This window comes from Balaenoptera borealis (assembly GCF_965194805.1).
Source record: "Balaenoptera borealis genome assembly, chromosome: 19".
Taxonomy (NCBI): Eukaryota; Metazoa; Chordata; class Mammalia; order Artiodactyla; family Balaenopteridae; genus Balaenoptera; species Balaenoptera borealis.
In genome coordinates, this window is record NC_138878.1 from 61618107 (window position 1) to 61639180 (window position 21074).

Here is a 21074-nt window from a genome sequence, read left to right on the forward strand (position 1 = left end):
TTACTGAGGCAGCCGGGGACTGAGACGCCCCCACTCCCCCACCCCGCTCTCCTCTCCTGCCTCTCTATGCCTCCCCTTCCTCTCCTCTTTTCCCGAAGCCTCCTTCTCCCTCTACCTCCCGATCTTCCTACTCCTCTCTGCCTTCTGCTTCTCCCTCGGGTTACCTCTGGGTTTCTGATCCACACCCCCCTCTTCGTTCTCTTTTCATTACGCTCTCCCAAGCCACCTAACTCCATACCTCCATCCTGCTTCTCTCACCTCCTCCTCCCCCTCCCTCTCTCCCTTCTCTGCTCCTGCCTCTCCCTTCTCGCTTCTCCCTTCTCCCCTTCTTCTCCTCCTCACTCTCTCCCTCTCGGCCTCCAGCTCCTCTCTCTCTCCCCACCTCCTCCTCTCCTGCCTCTTCTGTTTCTCCGTCTCTCTCTTCTCTCTCCTCCCTTCCTCCCTCCTCCCCCTCCCTCTCTTCTCTCTCTTGCTGTTATTTAATTTTTCTGTCGTTGTTTGGGAGTGGGGGGAGCTCTCACAGCAGAGAACCCTCCTCCTCGGGCTGGCGTGGGTGTGTGTGGGGGGTGCCCCAGGGGCAGGATGGAGGGGTCGTTGGGGGGCTGGTCCCCAGCTCCTAGCCTCGCTGGGGCCATGGAGGCGGGGGTGGCCCGGACACCTGGGGCCCAAGAGCTGGCAGTTTCCATCCTCCGCAGAAGGGGGAAGGGGGGCGCTTAAGGTGGAGCTGGGAGAGTCCTCGGATGTCTTCCCGCTCAGGGCCGCTGGCCCCGGAGGATCCGGCGTCTCCCAGGTCGCGGGGACCCAGGTTGGAGCCTGCATCAGTGCCTGCAGCCCCCCGCCCAATGCATCACTCGGGCCTCCGCCAGGGGCTCCCTTAACCCGGCTGGGGGATCCCCTGGGAGACTGGCGCGCGATGTGGGCGGCTGACCAGGAGGGGGAGGCAGAGACTTGGAGAGGGAGAGAGAGAGGCTGGAGGAGCCGGGAAGGCAGAGAAGAGGGAGCAGAGGTGAGGTCAGGGAACAGTGGAGGCTTGGGAAGGGAAGGGGAGCCTGAGATGGGTACGGAGAGCCGTGGTGGAGGGAGATGCAGGGTAGAGATGAGAAAGCAGGCTGGGGCGGTTGGGGGGTTGCTGGGGGAGGTGGTGGCGGCAGGAGAGAGAGAGACATAGAGAGGGAGACCCCCCAGAATGACAGGGAAAAAATACAAAAGGAGACAAATGCAGATGGAGGCAGAGAAAGAGATACAGAGACCCACAGAGAGACAGATGTAGACACACAAACTTGGAGATAGAAGCAGAGAGACCTAGAGAGAGAGAGAGTCCCACATACCAGGTTAAAGATGGAAGAGCAAGATGCCAGGCAGGAAGTGTGTGGGGAGAGACAGAAACAGAAAAAGAGATCTAAAGACAGAGCGACAGAGAAACACACACCCAGAACAAGGGGCATAGATAGGAGGAGACAGAGAACGAGGCAGACACATGTGCACATCTATAAAGAGACGCACTCATGCAGAGGAAGAGGTATGAACAGAGACCAACAGATGGACAGAGACGGAGAGGCCCAGATAGGTGGAGAGAGTCCCAGAAACAGGTCAGCTGACATGAAGGATGAGACTAAAGAGGATTCAGAAACACAGAGGCATTCAGGGATAGAGAATTGGAAATGGACATTCAAGGACCTGTGATGGAGGGAGATGGAGACACCCAGGAGAGTCAGAAATGGAGAGAGACAGAGAAAACGCGAGAAAGAAAGGTATATTCATTATCCCTTGTCACATAACAAATTATCTTAAAACTCAGTGGCTTAAAGCTACAAATATTTATTATCTCATGGTTTCTGAGGGGTAGGAATTTTGGAGCAGTTTAGTTGGGTGGCTCTGGCTCAGATAACAACAGAGAACTCAGAGTCTCTCATGAAGGTGCAGTAAGCTATTGGCCAGGGCTGCAGTCATCTGAAGGCTTGACTGGGGCTGGAAGATTACTTCCAAGCTCACCTACATGGTGCTTGGCAAGAGGCCTCAGCTGCTCATCAGGTAAGCCCCTCCATAGGGCTGCTTGAGTGTCCTCACAACATGGCCGCTGGCTTCCCCCTCAGAGCGAGTGATTGGAGAGAGAGAGGGAGAGAGAGAGAGAGAGAGAGAGAGAGCAGGGTCTTATATGACCTATGTCCAAAATCACACACCATCCCTTTTTTTTTTTTTGGCTGCGTTGCATAGCCTGCAGGATCCCAGTTCCCTGACCAGGGATTGAACCCAGGCCCCAGCAGAAAGCACCGAGACCTAACCACTGGACCGCCAGGGAATTCCTGACACCATCACTTCTTTATTCTATTCATTGGAGGTGAATCACTAAGTCTAGCCCACATTCAAAGGGAAAGAGATTAAGCTCCTCCTCTTGAACAGAGGGGTATCAAAGAATGTGGGCTTATTTTAAAACCATCACGGGTGGGGAGAGAAGAGAGAGACAGACTCTTAAAGGCCTGTGAGGCTTAGAGGTTGGTGAGACACGTTTTCAGAAAGGCAGGAATGTGTCAGGAGAGACTCTTGAAGACAGAGGGAGCTGCGGAGACAGGGAAAAGAGTCAAGACAAAGGAAACCAAAGCAGTAGTAGTAATAATAATTACAGTAATAGCAGCCAGCACATAAAGCACCTACTACATACCAGGCAAAGTTCTGAGCACTTTCTATGAACTGACTCATGTAATCATCACAACCGCTCTATGAAAGAGAAGATGTCATTATCCCATTTTACAGATGAGTAAGCCAAGTCTCAAAGGGCTTGCCCAGAGTTATACAGGAAGGAAGCAAAGAAGGATGGAGAAAATATGATGGAGACATATGTGCAGAGACTATGGGGAAGTGGCAGGAAAAGACTGGCAGAAGAAACCAGCTCTGACAGACTAATAAGTCAGTAAGAAACGGAAGCCAGGGACTTCCCTGGTGGTGCAGCGGTTAAGACTCGCGCTCCCAACACCGGGGGCCTGGGTTCGATCCCTGGTCAGGGAACTAGATCCACATGCATGCCACAACTTCAAGAGTTTGCATGCCACAACTAAAGAGCCTGCGAGCTGCAACTAAGGAGCCTGCCCGGCGCAACTAAGACCCGGTGCAACCAAATAAATAAATGGAAGCCACTCTGATTGAGAGTTTTCTAGACACTGGGGCTGTACCACGCACTCTTTAGGTTTTGTTAACCCTCAAAGTTGCCCCATCAGGTGGGGGTTAGTATTAGCCCCATTATACAGATAGAACCCCGAGGCTCAGAGAAGGAAGTAACTCACCCAACGTGTCATGGGTTGACTGATGCCTCCCTCCCCCCAAAAAGAGACATGCCCACTCAGAACCTGTGAATAGGACCTTATTTGGCAAAAGGGTCTTTGGAGATGTAATTAAGATAATGATCTTGAGATCAGATCATCCCACATTGTCTGGGTGAACCCTAAATCCAATGATAAGTTCTTATAAAATAAAGGCATAGATAAACAACAGGGATTTACTGTATAGCACAGGGAACTACATTCAATATCTTCTAATAAACTATAATGGAAAAGAATCAAGAGACAAGAATATAGATATATATACATATGTATATATCTACATAGATATATACATATGTATATATATAACTGAATCATTTTGTGCACACCTGAAACTAACAGAATATTGTAAATCAACTATACTTCAACTTAAAAAAAAGAAAAAGGGAAAAGAAAGGCAGGGAGAGATTTGAGACAGAGGAGAAGGTGATGTGAAGACAGAAGCAGAGATTGGGGTGATGCAACCACAAGCCAAGGAACACTAGGAGCCTCCAGGAGCTGGAAGAGGCGAGGATGGATCCTCCCCTAGAGCCTTCGGAGGGACTGTGGCCCTGCCCACACCTTGATGTCAGACTTCTGGCCTCCAAAACTGTGAGAGAATAAATTTCTGTTATTTTTAGCCCCGCAGTTTGTGGTAATTTTTTATAGCCACCTACCCCACGGGTGGGGTGACATCATGAGAAAGACATGGAATTCATCAGAGGGAGAGCCAATGAAGGAACCAGAGAGACACGGAGGGAGAGAAGACAGACTGACATGACAGGAAGAGTAGGCTCTCCCCACACTTTGACTCTCCTCCTCCAGGAAGCCCTCCCTGACCTTCAGCCTAGGTCTGTGTCTTCTGTGGACCTTCCCAATGTCCTGGGTACCTCCATTAGAGCACAGATCTCATTAGGAGAGGGACTGTGTCCCTGTGTGCCCTTCCTCCAGGGCTCAGGCCTGACCCATCTCTGAGTTCCCAGCATCACCCTGCATAAAGGACATGGGCGTCCTCAGGAGAGAAGTCGGGCGTGATTGAATGAGACGATGCTCCTGATGTCTCTCCCTAGAGATTCTCACCCCTCCCATCAGCCTGGGAGACACTTGGGTTTCCTTCAAGGCCCAGGGAGGGCCTCACCTCCTCCAAGAAGTCTTCCCTGACCTCCCAGGCTGGTCCCTGTGCTGCCCCCATTATTACACATCACACCAATGTGACTGTACCCAGGTCTCTCTCCTACCTCACCCTCCCAGACTGGGAGCTCCTCCAGGGCAAATTCGGGGACTGACTCAGGTCCTGGTCCCAGCATTTCCCAGGGAGAACTTGGGAGAATATGTTGAATGAATGAATAAGTGAGTGAATGAAGTAAAATATAGGGACTGTGGCATTGCATTCAGAAATGGCTAAGAAAAAGATTTTCTTACATGGGGGTAAGAGGAAGTCTTCCCAGTGTAGGTAACATTTTCCTGACCCTCTTTCTGTCCCCATAACCCCAGCCCTGGCTCAGAACTCATCTTCTCCCACCAGGATCCTCCCTCCAGCCCCTCCCCCCACCGCAGTCTCCCTCCCCCTCCAGTCTACCCTCCAGGGACCCTGGAGCGGTCTTCTACATTCAGAGTTGACCTCGCCTCTCCCCTAGTTATAGCCTTCCCATAACTCCCCAGCACCTCTGGACAAAGTCCCCACCTCTCCACCTTTCTTGTCATGTCCAAGTCCCTCCTCTGTCCTTCAAGACCTACCTCAGATGTCACATCCTCTGAGAGAAGTTTCCTGACTTGCAGGCTGTATTCAAGGCCTTCTTGGGGCTGGCCCAGTGAACGGAGCCGCCTCTGTGGTGGTCCATATCACGTTTGTTTCTCATACAGGGCTGATCCTGCCCATCGTCTGGTCATAGACCTCCCAGGGCTCCCCAGGGGCACTGGGGAAAAACTCAGGCCCTCAGCCTGGTCTTAGAGGCCCCACATGCCCTGGCTACTCCCTATCTCCAGCCTCATTCCTCCTCTCTTACCACACCGGGCCCTCTGGCCTCTGGACCTTTGCACAAACTGTAACTTCTAACTTGGCCTTTCTTTCTACCTCCTCCGCTGGGCAAATTCGTGCTCAGCTCATATGCATTTCAGGAGTCTTGCTCTTTCAGGAAGCCATCAGTGATGCTGTGGTGGGCAGGGGCCTCTTCTGACTTCTGGAAGCCACCTGTGCTGCTTCCATTATAGCAGCAAGACAGACTGGGCTCAATGCCCAGAGGCGGGAGGGAATGGCCAGGCCGGAGGTGGGTCCCAGATGTGAATTTCACGCCTATTCGTCTCAGGCACTGGGAACAAAGTTTGGGTCAAAAAGAACATATGCGGCTTGCCCCGCTCCTCACTTTTGTCTCCTACATCCCCAACCCCTGCGTAGGAGGCGGCAGGGCCAGGACTCTCCAGGCCCGGGTGGTTCCCACAGCCCCCCCTTGGCCTCCTCGCCCCTCCTTCCCTGCTCTTAACTCTCTGGGAGAGCCTGGGAAAAATCCTCCCGATCTGTGTTCTCACCTTCTGGGTTCGCCTCTCCTGGGGGATGTGTGGCCACCAGTGTTTAAATAATAAAAACAAACTCCAATGGCTCTTACTCTGTGCCAGACACTGTTCTAAGCCCATTACCTACACATGCTAATTCATTTAATCCTCATAATATGCCCTGTGGGTTACTTCCTATTATCATCATCATCACCACCCCCATTTCACAGATGAGAAAACTGAGGGACAGAGAGGGATTTGAACCCAGGTGGTCTGGCTCCAGAGTCCATGCACTTCATGAAAATCGTCTCTAGAGCAGTGCCGTCCAATAGAAGTTTCTGCGATGATGGAAATGTTCTTTATCTGCTCTGTCGGATATGTTATCCATCCACCACCAATGTGGCAGTGGCTACTGATTGGATAGCTCAGCTCTGGAGAACTAAGTTTGAATGCCGGCTACTTGCCAGCTACTTGTGTGATGGATGCTAAGTCTCCTTGCCTCTATCATTGCTTCTTTCTTTCTTCTTCTTTTTTTTTTTTAAGATTTAGATTTGTATTTATTTATTTATTTGGCCGTGTCAGGTCTTAGTTGCAGCATGTGGGATCTTTTGTTGCGGCACACGGGGTTTTTCATTGCGGTGCGCAGGCTCAGTAGTTGCAGTGCACTGGGCTCAGTTGCCCCGCAGCATGTGGGATCTTAGTTCCCCGACCAGGGATCAAACCCATGTCCCCTGCATTGGAAGGCGGATTCGTAACCACTGGACCACCAGGGAAGTTCCTCTCGTTCAGTTTCTTTATTGAAGAGGTGGTTAAGGATTCTAGCCAAACCCAAACACATGTGTGTTTTAATCCCTGCCCCCATCTCAAGGTGAAGTCCCCCTGGAAGCCTCAATTGCTTCATCTGTATAATGGGTATAATAATAGGACCTGCCCATTTATTCAGCAAATATTTTTTGCGTACTTACTGTGTCCTAGGGGCTTGGGTTAGAGCATCAAACGAAACAGCCACAAATCCAAGGTGAGGGCAACAGGACATAGGATGAAAGGTCATGGCCATACATCATCTACTTCCAATCTCAGCTTCTCTTTTTCTAGAAATGTCAAAATACTGCTCAGCCTAACACCTCATGATGTCATTGTATACTCTGTATATTCTGGTTGGCTGAGGGCCTGGCATTAAGCCAGGCCCATTAATTTCCCCAAATATCCTTTCTCTTCTCTTTCCTTGACATCAAAACATCCTATTTAATTGGGTCTGAGACAGCCCAGCATTAAAGGCTATATTTCCACACTCTCTTGCAGCTAGGTGTGGCCATGTGACTAAATTCTGGCCAATGAGATGAGAACAGAGGGATTGTGTAGCAGCTTTTGGAAAACATGGTAAGTCAGCTGCATGGAGCTTTTGGTCTTTTCTCTTTGCCTGCCTCCATCTTGCTGCATGGATCTAGATGTGCTGGCTGTAGCATTAGCTGCCACTTTGGACCATGAAGACAAGGACCCTTCTAAGGATGGTGGAGAGGAAAGCAACAAGGTTCCTAGTGGTGTGACCATCTTCAGACCTCTTTGGTGCAAGAGAGAAATAAATTTCTATTTTGTTTAAGCCAATGTTATTTGGGGTTTACTATGGCTCCTAATAATACAGATGCTTGAGGTACCACTTCAGGTTCAGTTGGGCTGCAAGTTAGACCGTTCGTTGACCAGTCTTTCAACAAGTATTTATTGAGCATATACTACATGTCATACACCTTTCTAGATGTAGGGGATACAAAATCCCTGCTCCCATGGAGCTCACGTTCTAGTGGAAGAAATAGAGAAATAGTAAACAATAGAGGAACATTTAATATATCAGGTGCTAAAAAGATATGTGCTAAAAAGAAAAATAAAGCAGGACAAAAGAATGAGAATGATAGGAGGAAGCTTCTATTTAGTTAAGGTCATCAGGGAAGTTTTCTCTGATGCTCTGAAATTTGAACAGAGCCTTGTGGTGGAAAATTCTAGTGCTCACCCATATCTAGTGGTAGTAGGCAGAATAATGGCCTCCAAAGGTGTCCACACTCTAATCCTTGGAACCAGTGACTATATTACCTTATATGCCAAAATGTACTTTACAGATATGATTAAGGTTAAGGTCCTTGAGATGGAGAGATCATTCTAGATTATCTGGGTGGGCTCCATCTAATCACATTGGCCTTTAAAAGCAGAGAAACTTTCCAGGCTGTGAGGAGAAAAAGATGTGAGGACAGAAGAAGAGGCAGGAGACAAATTTTTTTTTTAAAAAAAAGAGAGGAAGAAGAAGAAGGAGGAGGAGGAGAAGGAGGAGAAAAAGAAGAGGCAGGAGAAATTTGAAGTGTGAAAGGGACTCGACTTACCATTATTGGCTTTGAAGTTAGAGGAAGGGGCCATGAACCAAGGAATGCAAGTGGCCTCTAGGAGCAGGGAATGGAAAGGAAACATTCTTCCCTAGAGGTTCCAGAAGGAATGCAGCTTTGCTGACACCTTGATTTCAGCCCAGTAAAATCCATGTTGGGCTTTGGACCTCCAGAATTGTCAGAGAATAAATCTGTGTTGTTTTAGCAGCTGAATTTGTGTTACTTTGTTATGGCAGCAATAGAAAACTAATACACTGGTTCTTCTCTCTTTCTGGCACATAGGAGAATTCTGCTTTCCTGCCTTTGTGCAACTGTAATCCTGACTAACGAGCTGTGAGTGGAAGGGCTAGAGTCGTTCCTGGGCCAAAGCATCTATTTCTTGTGTGGGACCATTCAATACCCTCTGTCTGTCTGTCTGTCTGTCTGTCTCTCTCCCCCCTCCCCAGTGATCAAGGATACCATGGGTTGCAGCTGGTGCAGTGACAAGACGGTGGTTGCCTCTGAGCCTGGGTGCTTCAATGACTGTGTGGAAAATCGCCCCTTGCTGACTTGCGTGGGACAGGGACATGAGAAAGAAATCAACTCTCATTGTGTCAAGCCAACAGGGCTAGCCTAACCTGACTAATGGAAGTCCTTAATGATGTACGGGAACTAGCTTGCTGCTCTACAAGGCAGTGTGTCCCAGGAAGAGAGAAGGGCAAGTGCAAAGGCCCTGAAGCAGAGTGTTCTTGGTTTTTAAAGGAACAGGAAGGAGACCAGTGTAGCTGCAGAGGGGTGAATGAGGGAGAGTTGTAAGAGGTGAGGTCAGGTATGGGGTGGGAGTGGATCAAGTAAGGCTTTGTAGGGCAGGGCAAAGACTTCGGATCTTATTCTGAGAAAGATGGGCAGACAATCAAGAGTTTTGAGCATAGTAACAGCACAGTCTGACTTAGGTTTGAAATCATTATCCTAGCTTTTGTGTGAGGAAGACTCTAAGAGGGTAGTGGGGAGACCAGTATGGAGACTACCTGTAATCCGGGCAAAGAGTGGTGATGGCTTGGCTCAAGGTGGTAGCAGTGGAAATGGTAAAAAAAAATGGCCGAATTATGAACATATTTAGTATGTGTAACTGAAGAAACCTCAGGTAGAGTTGGAGTTGGGACAGGCCTGTAGGGGGAGCTCTCGGATCCTGCCAGGAGACCTCAATTAACAGGAGAGAAGTAAACCTACATCTGTGATAGGAAGGTACCTCTAGGCTACTATCAGAAGGAAGAAGAAAACTTCTCTCCATCCAGGGCAGCTCAGCCAGTCAGACTGTAGCAGGCCAACCAATGTGAAACCTCCATACTTTGGACTCCCAGTTTCCTCCAATGGACTCTTTGGTTATTACGGCCCCCCCAACTCTCCTCTTTTCCCTATAAAAGCATGTTCCCCTTGCTTGTTCTCTGTATTTGCTTATGGTCACCCATCTTTGCATATCGCTGATTGTGATTTCTCTGCTAGTCCCTAATAAACTCAGTTTTGTTCGTAAAAAAGCTGGCTAATATATTTTTTTTTAATAAATTTATTTATTTTATTTATTTATTTTTGGCAGCATTGGGTCTTCATTGTGTGCAGGCTTTCTCTAGTTGCAGCAAGAGGGGGCTACTCTTCGTTGTGGTGCGTGTGCTTCTCATTGCGTTGGCTTCTCTTGTTGCAGAGCACGGGCTCTAGGCACGCGCGCACTTCAGTAGTTGTGGCACGAGGGCTCAGTAGTCGTGGCTCGCGGGCTCTAGAGCACAAGCTCAGTAGTTGTGGCGCCCGGGCTCCGCGGCTTGTGGGATCTTCCCGGACCAGGGCTCAAACCCGTGTCCCCTGCATTGGCAGGCGGATTCTTAACCACTGCACCACCAGGGAAGTCCCTGGCCAATATATTATTAAAGTTGTAAGTAGATGTGAGGGTGAAGTAGTGGGGTAAGTGCCCAATTGAACTGATTTTAAGAAAGGATGGAAAGAGCAAGATAAGGAATCTAGAACTTTTCTGAAACACAGAACTCTTCTTAGAAAACCCCTTAAAGACTCCTAACTCCTGCTTCAGAGATGCCCGCACCCAGGGCCCAGTTGGAAGCCAAAGGCAAGCCTCCCCATATATAGGATAGTATTGGTAGCCTGGGGGTCAAACAGTCACCTCCTGAAGGCTATTTCCTGCCTTTCTTAGTCTCCTCAGGAGCATACCCAGAACATTGGCGGGAGGGTCTGTTCTCTCTGCCTAGCACCCAATGACAGCATGGCCCAGCCTGACTCCCCACTGGCTAAGAGGTCTGCTTTTCTCTCAGGGAAAGAGAATAGGTTGCTCTCTAGGCCCCAGTGGACCTTAAGTCATATCACTTTGTCTGAGATTCCTTCAAAGTACTAGCTCACTTCCTCTCCTACCAAGGTCACCCAAATTTGAAATTTTTTTGTTGATTGTGGGGGCAGAGGTCAGGGTGACAAGGAAGATCATAGGCCCCGACGGCCTTCCATTCCATAGTACTTAAGCTTCCTGCCTTTTTAACCCCATCCCTCTGGCCTGTAGGTACCCAGCTGTTGGGTGGAATCGAATTCTGCCTAGCACCAAGTGACGTCACACCACTCTGTGGCTCCCAATTGGCTATTCCCTCAGGCAAGGGTTTAGGCTGTGCTTCAAGACCAGGTGAACCCATGAGAACCCTGTTCAGATAGTCACTCAAAGTTCCATTATTCTTTTCTCAGAGACCATCCTGGGGCCATCAGAAACCAAGTGTTTCTCAATCTGGAACTTTCTGGAAATCTGACACTGCTGTGCTTTCCTCAGTTGTATTTCCCGCCTTTTCTAGCCACCCTCCCCTCCCACCGGCTTTAACCAATCATCAGGCAACATAAATCCGACTAGCACCCAGTGACGTCATATCAGCTCTTTCATTGGATTGGCTATTCTGTCAGAGAGCTGTAGCCATATTCGGCTCCACAGATTTCCTCGTGGCCTTCTTCATTTGCCCCTCAGATACCCTCCCAGCACAGGTCAGGGGTCTGTAGCCGACTTTCCCCAAGAGTTGAGACTTTATTGAGGGGACTAGCTGCGTAGGTCACAGGCCGAGTGTCCTAGCCAGAGACCAAGAGGCTTGCCGCCTTTATTTAAAAGTCCCTCATGCCTCCTCGGTGCTGGCGCATGCAAGTGACGTCAGGGGCTCCGCGGCGTCTGATTGGCTTGCTGAGGGACGCACCGTCGAGGTAGAAGACTCCTCTCGCGGTTGCTTCCAGCTCCTTCCTTGGAGTTCGAGGCCGCCCGACTCCGGCTCTAGATCCTGGGTTCGGGGCTCGGTGTCGAAGGCCGCAGGCCGTGGCAGCCTCCGGCGCGCTCCTCCTGCTGCAGCCGCCGCAGCGGCCGGGCCCAGCGCGGCCTCCAGGGCAGCGCGAGGCCGTGGCGGTCGAGGACGAGGCGCGCGGGGTCGGAGCCGGCGGCCGCGCTGCCCAGCAGCAGGTAGTGGGTGGCGGGCCGCAGGTGCAAGCAGCCACAGGCCAGGTCGGCGCGGGGCACCCAGGCGTCCTGGCCGCCGCGGTGCACAGGCCACGCCGGCTGCTTGTATACAGCCAGGACGCGCACGGCCAGCCGCTGCCACGCCGGGCCTGCCGCCTCGGACGCCAGCACCTGCGCGCGGAGCACTGCGGGGAGGGGAGATGTCAGGCCTGGGCGGTGGGGAGCCTCTGGGTCCCGTGGGGTCAGTCCTGGTGGGGAGGGGCCCGGGACCCGAGAGTGGGCTTCCGGGATCGCATCAGTAGGGAGAGACCTTGAACCTTTGAGGGTGAGAGGTCTGGGGGTCTGGTCGTGTGCTGTGAGGAGTGAGATCTTTCTGGGGAGATGGGTCAAAGCAAGGAGGGCGGGGCTTATGGAGCGAGAGGTTGGGTCACAGGATTGTGATTGGGAAGGCGGGGGTGGGGGTCCCTCTGGAGAGGAGGCCAGACAGGGCGAGGAACCCAGGGGCCCACCAGGAATATGCCAGATGGGGCGCTTTGGGGGTCATATTAGAAGCAGCGGGTACAGGGATTACTTAAAAGGTTAGAGGTCCCAGGAGGACCCTGCAGTGGGTGGGGCTGGGAACAAGGCCCAAGAGGCAAGTCCAGGTCTCTAATGCCAAGGGGTCAGAAGGTGTTAGGAGCAGACAGAGCCCTTGGAAAACAGGGGTATTGCCATGGGAGGGATCTGCATTTAGGATTAATTTGTGGGCCAGAAGGAGATCAGTCCTTGGAAGCTGAGGGTCGAGGTCATACTAGTGGTGATTCAGAGACGTGTCCTCTCTGAGGGGGTGAGGTGAGACGTGTTGGGAGCAGGACTCTGGCAGACAAGCTGGGTTTTTGGGGCAGAAGATCCCTGTGGGAGGTGGGGGGAGAAGCCTCCACCTTTGAAGTTCAAGGACACTAGTGGCCAGATGCTGAGCCTCAGGGAGGAGAGGTCTGGGATCCTATACCACTGAGGGAAGTAACTGGGACTGGGCGGAACTGACTGTCCAAGAGAGCCTGCAGCCACAGGCCCTGGGGTCGGGGGCTGGTGTGGATTGGTGGATTATGGAATGGTGGGGTGAGTCTGTGGGAGTGGGGCTCCGATATCTCAGACCCTGATAGGAGGCAGAGGGTCCGAGACAGACAAGACGGTGCAAGGGTCCCTTCCATTCAACCAGTTCCCCTTTCTCCTTCCATCCTCAGGAGGCCACCTCCCTCCCTCAGAGATGTCAGGCTGAAGGAGATCGTGAAACTCTGCAAGGCCAATAACATGGGGAGAGAGGAGACCTAGGAAGGTAGGGAGCACCCCCTCCCCACTGCCCCTTCTGCCCATTGTCTGCTGTCCTGTTAGGTTCTAGATCAGGAAAGGCCCTGTAGAGTCCAACACCCCTTCCCATTTAAGCTGAGGAAACTGAAGGCCAGAGAAGGGGGTGGCTTGCAGCAGATCGGAACCCCGGTGCCGCTGCTGGCCTTTTCCTCCCCAGCACTCACCGTAGTCCTGCTGGCAGTACCTCCGAAGGCTCATGTGGACCCTGGTGTCCGAGATATTGCAGTAGTTTTGACACTGAGGGTCTGGGGAGGGTCAGGCTGTCTGCAGTGGGCTCCTGAGGCCTGGACTGCAGCGTTCTGCCCCTGCCCATCCCCTGCATTTCATCTTGACGGACAGCTGGGGTGCCTGAACGCTTGGGGACTGGGCTCGGTGGAGCACCCCTGGATCCCCACCTGGCGGCCCAGTCAGCCCATCCCTGATCCCTCTTGCTGCCAGGGGTTTCTAGGGCAGCCTGTCTTACCTGAGCTGTAAGCATGAGGGGTTGTAGCAAGGGTGGTGGTTGCCTCTGGAATTCCTGTGAAAGAGCAGAGGAGAGACAGGGCCTTAGTGCCTCCCATCCGCAGCCCGCTCCCCCCGAGGAAGCCAGGCATCCAGACCCCAAATGTCTATTCCCCTGAGGCCCAAGAGTGGAAGCACACTTTGCCTTTCTCCCCCAGGACCTGGAGTCCTGGTCCCTAGCCACTTTCTTAAGACTCAGAAGTCCAGGTCCCCAGCCCCTTCCTCCCTCAGACCCAGGAATCCAGGCTCCCACCCTCTTCGTCCCCAAGATGGAGGAGACTGGACTTTCAGTCTTCACCTCCCTAAGGACTCAGAGTCCGGCCTTCACTCTCTAGCTTCCGTCTCCTACGGACCAGGTCCTCACGGCACCTGCCCCCTGGAGATCTGGGATGTCTCCTACCCACCCCACTTCAGACTTGGGCCCTGTCCCTCAGGACTCACGCTGGCAGGGCATCCTGGGGGAGCGGCTCTGCTGGTAGCCGGGACCACAGCGGCTGCATGTCAGGCCAGTGACCCCTAACTTGCAGGAGCACTGCCCACTGGTCTGGTTACAGGTACCACCTGTCGCCCCGATAGGATGGCACTGGCAGGCTACATGAGGAGAGGAGCTGGGGATGTGGGGTGCAGGCTCCCAGCCTCTTCCTCCCCAAGGACTGAGGAGACTGGAATTCCTGGCCACTCCTCCCTCAGACCCAGGATCCAGGCCCCCGGCCCCTCCCCCCTCAGACCCAGGATCCAGACCCCCCAGCCCCTCCCTGCTCAGACCTGCCTGCCTCCTTTCCCTGTAGGCTGGGCTTCAGGCTGCACTCACCCCTGCAGGCCTTGCGGCTGTTGATGGGCTGGCTAGGGTCCCTCCAGAACCCCGGCTGGCAGTAGTGGCAGTGCCGCCCGGCTGTGTGGTGGCGGCACCGCTCACAAACACCCCCACTCCGGCCGCCCGACAGCCTGAACAGCTCAGAGTTGAACCTACAGCGTCGCGCGTGCTGGTTGCAGGAACAGGCTAGGAACAGGATGGAGTGAGGGCACATCAGGCCCGGCTTTCTGTTCCCCTTTCCCAGCTTTCTCCCCACTGCCCTCAGGAAAGAGACTGCCTGGGGGTCCCTGGGTAAGTGTGGGTCCTAGAAGCTCTTCATTGTCATCTTTAAAATGGGTGCACTGGACTGGAGCTGGGTGAGCCCGAGAGGACTGATGAATATGCTGGATGTCTGTGTGAAACCAGGGGGTGTAAAGAAGAGTGGCGGCTCTGGGCCTAGGCTGTGGAATCAGACCCCCGCGTGTAAGTGTCTCACTGTTTCCGTGGGCAAGTGACGACTCGTTTCTGTAGCTCAGTCTCCTTTGGTGTAAAATGGCATTTATAGTGTCTACTTCATGATGTTTAAATGCAACCACCTACGTAAAAAGTGCTTACTTAACTCAGTACCTGACACAGAGCATGCCCTTGCCCATTTAGCACATCCACGTGCCAGGTGCCATGTGCTGAGTGCTTGGCATGTTTCCTTCTCACAGCAGCTCTGTGAGATTGGGGCTGTCATCATCCCCATTTTACAGATGTGAACACTGAGGCAGAGAGGCGAGGTCACCTGCCCAAAGAAACGCAGCTGAGGGGTGGTCAGAGGCAGGATTGGCACCCAGGCTCACTCCAGTGCTTCTCACACAGCTCACATGAGGACCACTTAGCATGTACATTTTGCTGGGGAGTGTTGATCAGATTTTCAAAAGCAGTGGCTCTCAAACCTTACCGCTTATCCAGATTATGGAGGAAATGTTTAAAAAGAGCAACACAGATTCCAGGGCCCAACCCAGGGCTTCTGTGGGTCCAGGAGCCTGTATGTCTAGCAAGCATCCCAAAGTGAGATGCTGATGCAGGGGGTTCATGGACCGCTCTTTGGAGAGATGTAAGGAGTTTTTGACTCCCAAGAGGTTTGAGAGGCCTGGACTGGCAGGTCCTGAGGGCCCCAAGGAGTAGCGGGAAGGTCAGGGAGCTGAGACAGCTGTGTGTTCTTGGGAAAATGACTCCCCCTCTCTGAGCCTCAGTTTCCTCCCATCCAGTGGGGATCTCAGTTCCTCTCTCAAGGGTTTTTATAGGCATTAGGGATGGCAGCGCTCTTGAGATTATCAGTCAGTAGAGTTGGGCTTTGGATTCTTTCTGACCTGAGAGTGATCACTTCACCTCACTCCCCACTAGAAAACTTGGATTGGGGGAAGGGTTCAGGCCACTGTGTCTGTAAAGCCCACAGCTCCGCCACAGGAGTTAGTTTCATCCTGTCTGCCCAGACCCTCCTCCATCACAACACTGTTGGTCTGTTACCCAGGTTCGGAGGGTCGGCTGCCCAGCTCAGCCTGAGGGGATGTGGTGATGCACAGAGGGGCAGCCTCCCCAGCTCCCAGGCCCTGTCCTCCCCCAGGACGGACCCCACCCCACGCTCAGGCCACGTGTTTCTCCCCTCCCTCACTCCCCTGTAGGGGCATCAGGTCTTACTGGTAGGAATGGGCCAACTGGACAGAGACCTGGGATGATGAGAACAGCGGGTCAAAGGGGACCCAAGTGTGATGAGGACAGAGTGGGGAGCTGAGGATAGCTGGGATGGTCTGTAAGTTAGTCCACGTGACATTGCAGGAAGACGTAGAGGGGGAGACGGGTAAAGGATGTGCGAGGTGGAGAGAGAGGGAGGTCCAGGAGCGAGAGAATGGGGTGTGTGTGTGTGTGTGTGTGTGGTGTGTATCTATCCATGGAGTGGCGTTAGCAGGGCCATGTAACACACTCAGACCCTCTAGCAAGGCTGCAGGCTGGAGGTGGGATGAGGAGGGCTGTCTCTGAGGAGAGCCGCTGGAGGGATGGGGAAGGGCCCAGACTCAGGAGGCCAGTCTGGAAACCCCGAGGATGGGGGAGGGCATTGAGCGGGGCCTGGGGAGCTCTGGTCCAGCTGGAAGGCCGGTGGATGGCCCAGCCTCTCGGAAGACTTCTCTGAGTCCAGTCCCAGCACTGCCCCTTGCTGACAGTGAGACATAGGGCAAGTGACACGTCCCCTTGGGCCTCACCCTCCTCGTCTGGGCAATGGTAACATTGGCAGAATCAGATAACTCTTCCTCCGTGCCAGGTCCTGTATCAGGCTTTATTCTAAGGACTTTATGTATTTTAACGTATTGAATTTTCACTACAGCCTGTAAAGGAAGGGCTGTTACTATCTTCACATTACAGGTGAGCCAATGGAGGCAAAGAGAGGTTTGGTCATTTGTTGGGGGTCACACAGCCAGGAAGCAGAGAAGCTGGGATTTGAGCCCAGGCAGTCTGGCTGGCTGCTGAGGCCATGCCTGTGTCTGCTGCCCGAGAACATCTAGTGTGACAGCACATAAAGGTGGCCGGCAAGGACAAGCTAAGACCCTTGGGCTTATCCTCCTGAGCTCAGATTCCAGCCCTGCCACTTTCCGGCTGCATGTCCTTGCGCAAGGGACTTCCCAGCCCTAGCCTCAGTCTCCTCATCTGTAAAATGGGCCTGATGCAATACCTGCCCTGCACATAGTAGTTGCTGGATAAATATGTGTCTAATGAATAAATCCTTACCCCCTGTGGTTGATTTGATGATTCCGAAAATGTCCAGTTGCCCTGTTTTCCTACAACCACTCAGTAAATACCACCTGAGCACCTGCACCAAGCCAGGCCCTGGGCTGGGAGCTCAGGAAATGTTATCCATATCACCATCACCATGATCAAGTGTCAGGGAGACGCTGGAGCCCCCTAATGGGCATGTAAGCAGCTGGAAGTCTGGGGGCGGCACTGGTGGTGGGGAGGGAGTGGGCGGAAGCGAAGAGGGGGCCTAGCTGGAGGACAGTACGGGGAGAAGCAAGGAGCATGCAGCGCTGGGGAGGGGGAGAACATCCTGCCCCTCAGGGAGAAGGGCCCAGCTGCTGGAGCCGTGGGCCAGCTGGCGGGACAGGGTGGGCCCAGGACTCACGCAAGCAAGGGTGAGGGTGCCGGGGCGTGGCAGGCCGCCAGGGCCAGTCGCGGTGGGATGGGCGGCAGCTCTCACACCCTGGGCCGGTGGTGTGGTGGCGGCAGCGGCAGCGGGGCGGCCGGTCACGGGCAGCACAGCGGGCTGCATGGCCATGGCACTGGCAGCGGCCTCTCACTCCTGCTGCTGCCAGCCCTGCCTGGCCCCCGAGCTCCACACGGAGGTGACTGGCCACCACCCTGGCCTTAGGGCCCAGTGGGGCTCGGAAGGTCACCGTCTCGGGACCTCCCAAGGCCCCCGGCCAGGCGGGTCTGCGCCACAGTGATCTCCAGGGCCCTCCGGTGGCCCAGGCGGCAGACAGGACCAGGGCTGGGGGTCCCGGGGTGCAGAAGCGCAGGCTGACGGACGTCAGGAGGAAGGGGCCACCCAGAGCCAGGGTCAGACTGCCATTGCAGGTGGCCCGGGGGCCGAGATCCGCCCCCAGGGAGGGGATGCAGGCCTGGGGACAAGAGGCAGCCATGGCGGCCAGCTGGGTCACTGGTGGGAGGCAGAAGCGGGGGCGGCCCCCTGGATGGTAGCATGGGTCTGCGCTGGCCTGGCTCAGGAGGAGCAGGAGGGCAAAGGTCACTGGCATGGTTCTGGCAGAGGCAAGTACCTGGAGAGGAGAGGAGTGGCTGCGCTGGGGGCCGCAGGCCGCCCTCGGGGGTCAGCCTCCACCCCACTCCCCAGGCTCCCTGAGGAAGCCTGGCATTCCACCCCCAGCCCTGCCCCAGACCCCTCCCGGCTGCTTCTGAGCGAGGAAAATAGTTCCATCTGGGGAGAATTACTGTTTACATAACCCAAAGGGGAAAGAACGCAAGCAAAATCGAGAATTTTGCCTGAACTAATCCGTAGCTTAACACCCCAGAGCTATCCGTCAGTGTCGAGGGGCAGGGGGCCCTGGGGAGAGGGCAGGGAGGGGGGACAGATGGGGAAACCCAAAGAGGGGGCAAGGGGGAGAAAGGAGGAGCCGGGTGGGCAGGGGAGGGGGAGTTAGAGACAGATGAAGACTTAGTGACAAAGAAATAGGGAAAGGGACAGATAGAGGCACAGACGGCAAAGACAGAGTGGCGGGGGGTGGGGGGGGTAGGGGGGGTGGGGGGGAGAGGCAAGTGAAGGGCAAGGGCCAGGCAGGGAGAAGGAACTACGAGGAGAGAGGATGGACACCAGGAGAGACCAGGAGGCAACCAGAGTCCACAGGGTGGGGGGGACCGGGTCCCAGGGAGCCTGGGGGCTGAGACAGACAGACAGGTGGGCAGGGGGGCTCAGAGACACCTGTGGAGCAGGAGGAGTCCAGCAGGCCTGACCTGGGGGGAGGCGGAAGGGGGACGGGGGAGGCCGGGGGTGCTGGGCCAGGGGAGCCGAAGCAGGAGGCCGGGCCCATAGGGATTGGGGATCAGAGTGGAGGCCCTTTCCCACGTGGGGCCCTAACCTTGTTCTCCACGCCCAGGGCACGGAGGGGGATTATCACCAAACAACCCAAACAACCAGGCCTCCCTGCCACCCACCCCTAGCCTCCACCCGCCCTTAACCCTTTCTCACCCAGGTTCAGAGCCCCAAGAGCTGTGCTCAGGGACCCGATGGGGACCGGGATGCCTGGGGGCTGGAAGCCTGGGCTGGGAAGGCAGACCCCTGGTTTCCCCTTGGGACTCGTGATGGGAGGACCCTGTGCTTGCATTTCTGATAACCTCTGCCCACCCCACCCTCCACTGCCCTCCTAGGCCTCAGGGTCCGGGAATCAGAGCCCCCGCATTCCCCTCCAGTCCTAAGGTCCCCAGAGCAGAAGGGGAAACAGATGTCGGGAGTGGCGGGTACTAAGGGAGGAGAGAGGGAGACAGGGCAGGGCCAGATGCTAGGGCGTCCGCGGGGACCATAAGTCCAGAGCCGGGGGTGGCAGGATCGAGGATGGACCTGGAGCGGAAATGCGCGCCCACCCCCCCCAGGCTGGCAGCCCCTAATGAGCCCACTCGGGTCTGGGGGCCTTGGAGCCCTTCTGGGCCCCACTGCCCAGGCCCCTGGCTCTGAATCTGGACTCGGGTTTGTGCCCCAGCTGGGAGTCGAAGAGGTAGCAGTGGATGCGGGTGGGTCCCGTCCTCCCAGCCTGATTTCACAGCCCGCAGCGTTCCTACCGCATCGCCCGGTGCGGAGACCGCCTCCCCCGCGCAGACGACGGGCGTGGCCCTCCGCACCTCCCGAGGAGGAGCCTGGCGCCATTTTGAGCTTTTGCGCCGGGCATTTGCCCCAGTCCCCCGGCACCGGCCTTGTTAAGGGGCTCACCCCATCTCCCACCTCCTCTCTTGCCTGGGCGGTTCACGGGGTACCGCTTTCCGGCCCTTAGTACCCCGGGCAACTGGGCTGAGTGCCACGGTGTTCCTGGGGGATCCAGACGCCACCGCCTGCCACTGGGGAGCCCAGATGTCCGGCCCCCAGTCCCTGCCCCTTCTGGAGACTGTAGCCCACCCTGGCCCCCACTTTAAGGAGCAGAGTCTAGCGGGTACCCACCAGGTCCAGGGTGAGGCCTCTTGCCTGGGCAGTGTGGGGTTCCACCTGGGACCCAGGCCCCTTTCCCCGGCTTCTTTTGCACACACCCCACCCTTCACCCCTGTCGTCGTCCAAACCTGTGCCCTGGAGGAGACTGTCCCCTGCAGTTAGCTGCTCACGGTCCTTCCCTCCCGCAGGAGCTTGGCGGCCAGCGTGGGCGCTCGGGAGTGAGTGCAGAGTGGCTGTTCTCAGCCCCCGGGCTAGTAGGGGTTCTGGGCGGGAGCGCAGAGCAGAGCCTACGAATCCAGCACCACCCCGCCCCAGCCCCCTCGCCAAGGCAGCCACGCTCCCCCCGCAGGGACCCCTGGCAGCCACGCCACCCGGCACTGTGTGGGACATGAGCGCCGTTGCCCCCCCGGGGCCCGCAGCTGGACAGCCCGGAGCAGGCTGGCCCAGAAGGCTCAAGGCAGGTAGGAGGGGACGGCGGCCAGATGGCCTTCCGGGGTCTGGGGTCCGTGCTCCGCTCACAGCCCGCCCCTGCCCCGCTACTCCTCGGCGCCTGCAGGCTCGGGCTCAGCCCCGGCACGTGGTGGCTGTGATCAGGAAGGGGCTGGCCTGCTGGGGAGGGCGGCGCTGGCAGGGCCGCTGACGCTGAGGCGGGACGTGGGCCTCTGGCTGTGTGACCCCAAGCCAGCCCCTCCTGCCCTCTGGAACCTTCTGTCAGCTGTGGGTCAACTGAGCATGAAGGTCAGTCGCTTTCAAGCCCTAAAAAAATCAGTGCTCTTTGAAGGGTCACACCACCCACCCGGAAACCCAAAGACTTGGGCTGCTTTCTAAGGTGGTGGGGAAGGAGGAGGGGGAGATACGAATGCCTGGGACCTTGGTGGTTCTAGCGGCTGGAGGGAGAAATCAGGGACCCCCGGGGGGACTGAGCTCAAAGCGGCTCCCTCCATGGCCAGTTTACTGTGAGGCCTCAACACTTCACTCGTGAACCTTTCATGCAAATGTCGCCCTCATCTCCATTATATATCCGAATGGTTTTGACTAGAAAAATAATATTTTTCGTCACTTCCCCCTGAGAAAAGCAACGGCCTCAGGAGGATGGGGCACCACATTTGCTGCTGTGGCCTTGAGTGCATTGATTGTGGCA

At 55.1% G+C, this 21074-nt stretch overlaps 1 protein-coding gene across 4 annotated transcripts; it reads right to left on the bottom strand.

Moving 5' to 3' along the window:
- Positions 1–8480: 8480 nt before the first annotated feature.
- Positions 8481–20199, bottom strand: NTN5 (netrin 5). 4 transcript variants are annotated; one of them, XM_082368637.1, is made up of 7 exons: positions 20062–20199; positions 17408–18059; positions 14266–14454; positions 13896–14045; positions 13417–13470; positions 13118–13198; positions 8481–11791 (listed from the first exon to the last, which is right to left on the bottom strand). In XM_082368637.1, the coding sequence occupies exons 2-7, from the start codon at positions 18036–18038 to the stop codon at positions 11427–11429; spliced, it is 1470 nt and encodes a 489-aa protein (XP_082224763.1). In that variant the 5' UTR covers positions 18039–18059; positions 20062–20199; the 3' UTR covers positions 8481–11426. The 4 variants fall into 4 exon arrangements, with proteins under 4 accessions (XP_082224763.1, XP_082224764.1, XP_082224765.1 ...); XM_082368638.1 differs by lacking the exon at positions 20062–20199 and adding an exon at positions 19573–20000; XM_082368640.1 differs by having other exon boundaries at positions 11669–12880.
- Positions 20200–21074: the final 875 nt, after the last annotated feature.